The 6,623-nt window shown below is 36.8% G+C and overlaps 1 protein-coding gene and 1 long non-coding RNA gene across 2 annotated transcripts; both read right to left on the bottom strand.

The window, feature by feature from the left end:
* Positions 1–550: 550 nt before the first annotated feature.
* Positions 551–2,235, bottom strand: LOC143210634 (uncharacterized). The gene is made up of 6 exons (XM_076427656.1): positions 2,122–2,235; positions 2,016–2,052; positions 1,749–1,939; positions 1,348–1,570; positions 1,067–1,199; positions 551–984 (listed from the first exon to the last, which is right to left on the bottom strand). Exons 1-6 carry the CDS (start codon positions 2,155–2,157, stop codon positions 915–917), a joined length of 690 nt encoding a protein of 229 aa, XP_076283771.1. The 5' UTR covers positions 2,158–2,235; the 3' UTR covers positions 551–914.
* Positions 2,236–4,581: 2,346 nt separating this feature from the next.
* LOC143210308 (uncharacterized) lies at positions 4,582–6,202 on the bottom strand. Its single transcript, XR_013009233.1, has 5 exons — positions 5,734–6,202; positions 5,283–5,382; positions 4,999–5,154; positions 4,773–4,880; positions 4,582–4,631 (listed from the first exon to the last, which is right to left on the bottom strand). It is a non-coding gene; the product is annotated as an uncharacterized LOC143210308 (long non-coding RNA).
* Positions 6,203–6,623: the final 421 nt, after the last annotated feature.

Below are 6,623 nucleotides of genomic sequence, written 5' to 3'. Positions count from 1 at the left end.
GAATTGTTGAAAAAATACTAAAAGTTGAACTTTTAACTTTTTTATGTGGGCCTATATTGAAAACTTAAAAAATACTTTTTGTAGATCTGTGTGCCTGTTAATAACTCCTAAACAAAGTCGCGGATAACTGTTGCTTCAAATGATCTCAGGAACCTCCCATTTCCGGCTGTTGAAGGAATTTTGGGACACCCTGTATATGTATGACCAGATTGAGACCCTGTTTTCTCTCATACGTTGCCACGGAGCGTTCAAGAATACGAAAAATTCAATACAGTATTAGCGATAGTTTTTTGCAAATATCTCGAAAACTAAAAGCGACCCCCCTATATTGGAAAAGGAAAAAGTTGTGCAAAATGTATGGCTGCATAACATATTGAAATTTCATCAAAATCGGAGTACGCAGACCTGTTCGCAATAATTACCAATAAACATATCAATAAACTTTATCAATAAACATAGATATTTACGTTTTCAAATGATAGAAATATGTACTAACTGTGCGCATGCATTTATTTTAGACATTTTATTTATATATTTTCCTTTACATCGTCAACAAGCCTATATTCATTCAATATCTGGCACGACTCGAAAATGTGTACTTACATATGCATTATATTACGAATCGCTTTTATTAGAAGTGCAACGCTGCTAGAATTTCGATGATAATCGTTTAATTAAATGTGCCTTTTACTAGTTGATTCCGAAATTCGATTTAAAGCAGCGGTTTCCAACCTGGGAGGCGCGGACTATTGCCAGGGAAGGCGCCAAAAATTTTTTTGCGCCAGTATTTTCTTGTAATAAAGAGTTATTATTATTTAAAACGTGTCTATATCATTATATCTATTAAAAGATAGGCTTTTTTAGGGAGGTGTAGTAGTATAAAGGTTGGAAACCGCTGATTTAAAGTGTCGTTTCTATTGTTTTGTCGGAGGATGTCTCGAGTTGTCGACTTCCAATTGAGGCGGTGACTTCGAACGATGTTTCCTGAAACACGTGCACATGTAACACGATAATACCTATGCTTTTACTTTTCATTGTTCTTCGCTGTTTCATTTGCTCTGCTTACCAACAAAGTCTCTCGAGGACGTTTCGAATACATGCCACGTGGTTTTGAATCTCCGTCAACAGTCTGTCGAGATATCGATCGATATTCATCATCTTCGACTCGGAATCACTCCATTTTGCAATGTAGTCGTGCCCTAAAAGCATACATGAAATATTTAGTTCAACAAGGTTAACCATTAGTCTATTAATCTCCTATCTTAATAATTTATAACATCTGTGTTCACACACAATATGTTTGACATGAAGAACAAGAAATTTGACGTAATAGAAAACGAGAAATACCAGGCTTGTGTGTGCTCTTTTGTGTATCCCGGTCGTCCGAAAAGAAAATATCCATTTCTTCCGGCAGATTAAGCAGATTCCTCGAAAAGATAGCGTTTCCCTTAATGGATGCTGGTGACTCGGTCGCTTCCGCCTGCTCATTTAATGGGATGTCAACATTCCTTGCCACGATGTCACGGGACAACCCTTTCAAAATATTTCTCAAATACTTGAACATTTCCGTCTGAAAAAAAACAATGCTACGTTTTTTAGCGAATTCGCGTTGAATCGACAACCTTGTATACAGCGCATCCAATAAAGTAATCGAACACTAAATTTCCCATTCTCAAGGAATTGTCGACATTTGAATTGTGATAATAATTTCGTTAAAAAAAATGTACCCATGCAAGTAAATGTCTGACCTCGCTTTGAGTTGAATCAGTCCGCTCAAGCAACTTCTCGCGTTTCCTACTGCCAGGTAGAAGTGATTGCTCTGTTGTCCCCGGATCCATGAAGTCCTTCGCATAAATATCGTCCTCGTTGTCAAGAAAATCGTTGCTGGCAACTCTGTGCACCCTTGCGCTACGCTGTTCATCCACTTCTGTCCCATTCTCTAACGAAACGTTTCAAATAAAAAACAAAACCTTTGAAACTTCATCTCCATCGTATATCTGTGAATTCTCAAATACCTTTCGCTTCCAGGACAGCGAGGACGCCGCAGTAGGCCTGGGAACGTATTAATCAAGATTAGGGTATCTGATTGAGAAATGCTTTCTCGCAAACTCATTGACTCACTTGCAAGACGAACAGTAACAGCATGCAGAGTTTCATTTTTCCTTGATAGACCCATGAACTTCTGCGAGGAGATTCGATCGACGCGACGATTGCAACGCATTAATGATCGCTTTTATAGGCACAGCGCAGGTGTTGAAAATCCGCGGCATGCTATAGCTTTCAAAATATTTGCTGAAAACATCCGGACACTATCGATCGTACCTCGAGACGTCGAATCGACGCGTACGATGATTGTAGTGAACGAAAGGAATAAGTGTCACTAGTATTTTTGAGGAATATTGGCTTGGTCACAAGATAATGTCGGAATTTTCGACAGGAAACAGGCTTAACCCTTATGTAGCCAACCAAAATGTATAGATTGTGTAAAACCTTTTGTGGTTAACATATTGGGTTGGCAAAAAAGTAATTTCGGTATTTTAAGGTGAAATAAAACCGAATTTCTTTATTCAAACGATGAACTTTGATCAATAAAATATTTTCTTATTTATTCTTGTTTGCAAAAGGTACTGTAACTCGGACGCAGCGTTCCATATAAAATCAAACGGTAAAATTCAATGATTTTGAATACATTATTGAAAATCGTACATAACTGCTGCTATTATACATATAAGAAATTATAAGATTATTAAAAAATATTCGCTGTGTGATACTTTCAAAATAAGGGGACATGATTACTTTTGTTCAATTACTTTAATTGTAAGATTTTGCAAATATCACTTTTTTCACTAACAATAAGTGTTGCGGATAGAATTAGGAGCGTTTATTGTTTCTAGCGCTAAGGGTGGATTTATAGTGGAGCAGCGAGGTGAGCTGTGCGGTGAAAGAAAAAGAAAAATAAAGAAAATACATATATGTATACTTTTTCATTAGTGTGGTCGAATGTTGTCACGAATGTTGGTTTCTTTTCACCGCGCCGCTATCATCGATGCTCGCAGCTCCACTATAAATCCACACTAAGGCGGCTAAAAATGGATGTCTGCGAGATTATTGTGGCGAGGTGTGCCGTATGTTGTAAAAAATGTAATTCTCCGTAAAAATAAATTTATGTGAGCGATATGTAAGTAAATGAGCAGCGAGGCTGGTTCGAGGGGGACGGGGAATGTTATTGAGCTATTGGAATAATGATGCGTGCCAACTCTTAAGGGTGCGCGAGACCCACTAGGGACAATTTTTCTGATTTCAGCGACAGATGCGGCAGAATGAAGAAATTCCGGGAAAAGGATAAACAATGCCTTGTCTCTCCTGCAGAGTCAGACAGAGAGGAAACAGTCGCTCGCAGGAGAGACAAAGACAGAGATATAACAAAACAGCTTGATTTTTCGATGAACTCTTTTCCATTTCCTGAAGCGAAGAAGCAATATTTTTGGATGCTCTTTGCGTTGACATGTTATCCGTGTTATTCCAGATCAACGTTGAAAGCCCTTTTTTGGAAAAAATGTTCTGAAAAAATTTTCTTCTATAAAAACGTACGCTATTATTGTTTATAAAATTTTAAGAAACAAATTGCAAAAAAGGGCTCTGAACGTTGATCCGGAATAACGCGGAGATCATTTCAACGCAAACAGCATCCAAAAATATTGCTTCTTCGCTTCAGGAAGTCTGAAATAGTTCATCTGAACAATTCGTATGCCATCATGGCTGCTTCGCTGTCGCGCTTCCCGACTTTCCGCCGCAGCGCTTTCGTCGTGTCTCCTGCTATTCTTGCACCGACGGTAGATACCCATGGTATAAACCGTGCTCCTGTAGGGCTGCGACGGAGAGGGAGATATGTCGCTCGCAGGAGAGACGAAGACAGAGATATAACCAAGCAGCTTGATTTTTCGATGAACTATTTCCCATTTCCTGAAGCGAAGAAGTAATATTTTTGGATGCTCTTTGCGTTGACATGTTATCCGTGTTATTCCAGATCAACGTTGAAAGCCCTTTTTTGGAAAAAATGTTCTGAAAAAATTTTCTTCTATAAAAACGTACGCTATTATTGTTTATAAAATTTTAAGAAACAAATTGCAAAAAAGGGCTCTGAACGTTGATCCGGAATAACGCGGAGATCATTTCAACGCAAAGAGCATCCAAAAATATTGCTTCTTCGCTTCAGGAAGTCTGAAAGAGTTCATCGTTATAATACTGAACAATTCGTATTCCAAGATGGCTGGTTCGTTACGCGCTTTCCGACGTCCCGCCCGCGCGTCTCGCTCCCCGTAGCGGCCATAGTGCTGCGAGCACTGGTATGGCAGCCACGGGGAGCGAGACGCGCGGGCGGGCATGTGGGGGGATCTCTCGAGAGTGTGCGCTGCTTGTGCGCTTGTGCCAGCTTGTGCCAGCCACAATCTATTTTTAGCACTTGCCATGTTGCCATGTTGCGTTGCTTTACTTTACGGCAAGGAGACTGAAATTCGGCTGTCGAGCCGTCGAGCGTATGAATCGCAATCTGGAGCTGGCCTTCGAGTCCCCGTGCAGCGATTTTTATTTTTTTTTTTTCATTACACAAGTTTATTGGATCTTCTGTCTTCCTATAATAAAAAATACATTCAAAATTATAATTATAATACAATTTCATAAAATATTGAAAAAATTTCTTCCATAAAAGCGTATGCTATTATTGTTTATAAAGTTTCAATAGACAAATTGCAAAAAAGGGCTCTGTACGTTACCCTGCAGAAAGATAGAGAATATTTCAATATCAAAATTATCCAAAAATATTGCTTTTTCGCAATATGTCTTGAGCTGGTTGGCACACGTCGCACAGTGGGTTATTTGGCCTGAAAAAGTGGAAAAAACTATTGTAGCGTTATTTATAGGCTCAAGGTTATAATATTATATAAGCTACAACATTATGAAATCCAAAATACATTTTAGTATTTAAAAAATCAAACTTACCTCAATTTTTTGAAAAAAAAATTTTTTTTAAACTTTTACATATTGAAATTTGTAGACGACTGAATACTGTTCCTCTTTTGTTAGAAACATTTTTTCCTCAGATTATCGAGAACCCATGAAAAACCGTGGCGATAGTAGAATATTTGCACCGAAAAGCTGAAAAGAGTTATTTTTGCACATAAATTATATTGAAATGATGTAAATTATTATTTTATGCAAAATATGCGAATCTCGAAACTTTTTAGTAAATAAATATACATTATAAGAAAATTTTAAATTATTACCATTCCTCAGATAATGTTTTTTCTTCGGTTGAATCTGCTGATGTAGTTTCATCAGTAAATAGGAAAAATAATATTGCAGCCTTATTCTTCAGACGTTTAACTACAACAAACAACAAAAATTTTATGCCATACGCAAAAATTTAGAAATAGAATTTTTTCCACTTTTTCGGGCCAAATACCCCACTGTGCGTCGCACAGCCGGAAAAGCCGGACAGAGCTAATTTAAAATTGGCTCAATCTTCAAATTCGCATAACTTTGCCGAGAATAATCCAAAAGTGATGAAACATCCACGATTATAAAGCGTAAATCTTCTCTACTTTTTGATGCTGTAGGTAATTTTTATAATAATCACTGCTAAAGCGGCAATACACATATAAAATCTGATTTATGGAATATGTTGATATGACAGGTTAACAATATTTTGTATGTATATATAATTACGATACTCACAATTAATTTTTGTTAAAAACGTTTTGCAAAAATGTTCTTGAAGTAACATTTCCCTATCACGATGATTGAATATGCTTGAATGCTTGACGCTCTTCTTCTGTGTAATTTTGTTGATTGAAAAATTGTTCCAGACATTTCCATTTCTGACTAATATTTTTCTCTTTGTGCTCCTGCATTATGTCGAATAATCTTTGTCGGGTGATTAGTTTGATTCCAGATGAGTCCAACCAATTTAATTAGTCTTACGAATAATAAACTTAACACAGCATAATTAACACGCACTAAACATAAACTACACAAAACAATACTTAAACTAAAAAAAAATACACTACACACAATATAATTTACACTAAAAAATTTAACTAAACGTTATACGCATATAAAATCGCCTTTGAATATTTCGCTCTGTAGTCTTCGATCGCACTGTTACAATGAATGCAGTCAAAAGCCAGCGAACGAGGACCAGAGGACTTACAATTAGTAGAAGGCTTATCTGCAGCATAGCCATAACATTTCAAATGGCTATAATCTAAACAGTTCTTTCGACGAGGTTCCGAGAATTCAAGAGGAGGCCCGTCGAACGCGAACGTACAGGCGTGCATGGAGCGCTACAATTCTCAATCACCTTCTAACTAAATTAGCTATAAAACTTCGAGTCAGATCAAGTTAGATTCAATTCTTTTTGCACTTTGTTCGCCAATATATACTGAATAAAATGACATCAAATAGAACACGCGGACTCACACGGAAGTATAACAAAATCCTTGATGAAGTTCTAAAATCATAAGAAAAATTGCTGAATTATTGATTACTTTTAAATATTTATTAAATGCACAAATATACGCAACATAGAAATAAATACTGTTTCAAATATACATATAAATATTAAT

This window comes from Lasioglossum baleicum, chromosome 7 (genome assembly GCF_051020765.1).
Source record: "Lasioglossum baleicum chromosome 7, iyLasBale1, whole genome shotgun sequence".
Classification (NCBI taxonomy): domain Eukaryota; kingdom Metazoa; phylum Arthropoda; class Insecta; order Hymenoptera; family Halictidae; genus Lasioglossum; species Lasioglossum baleicum.
Note: the sequence above shows the minus strand (reverse complement) of the source record. Positions and strands in the feature narration are given on the sequence as shown.

What these genes read in the sequence shown, in the direction of transcription:
- LOC143210634 (XM_076427656.1), bottom strand. Translation starts at nt 2,157, where the DNA reads ATGAAACTCTGCATGCTGTTACTGTTCGTCTTGCAA. An exon ending in CTGATTCAACTCAAAGCGAG is followed by an intron (nt 1,571 to 1,748) that starts GTCAGACATTTA and finishes GTTTTTTTTCAG; the next exon opens with ACGGAAATGTTCAAGTATTT. An exon ending in AAAGAGCACACACAAGCCTG is followed by an intron (nt 1,200 to 1,347) that starts GTATTTCTCGTT and finishes GTATGCTTTTAG; the next exon opens with GGCACGACTACATTGCAAAA.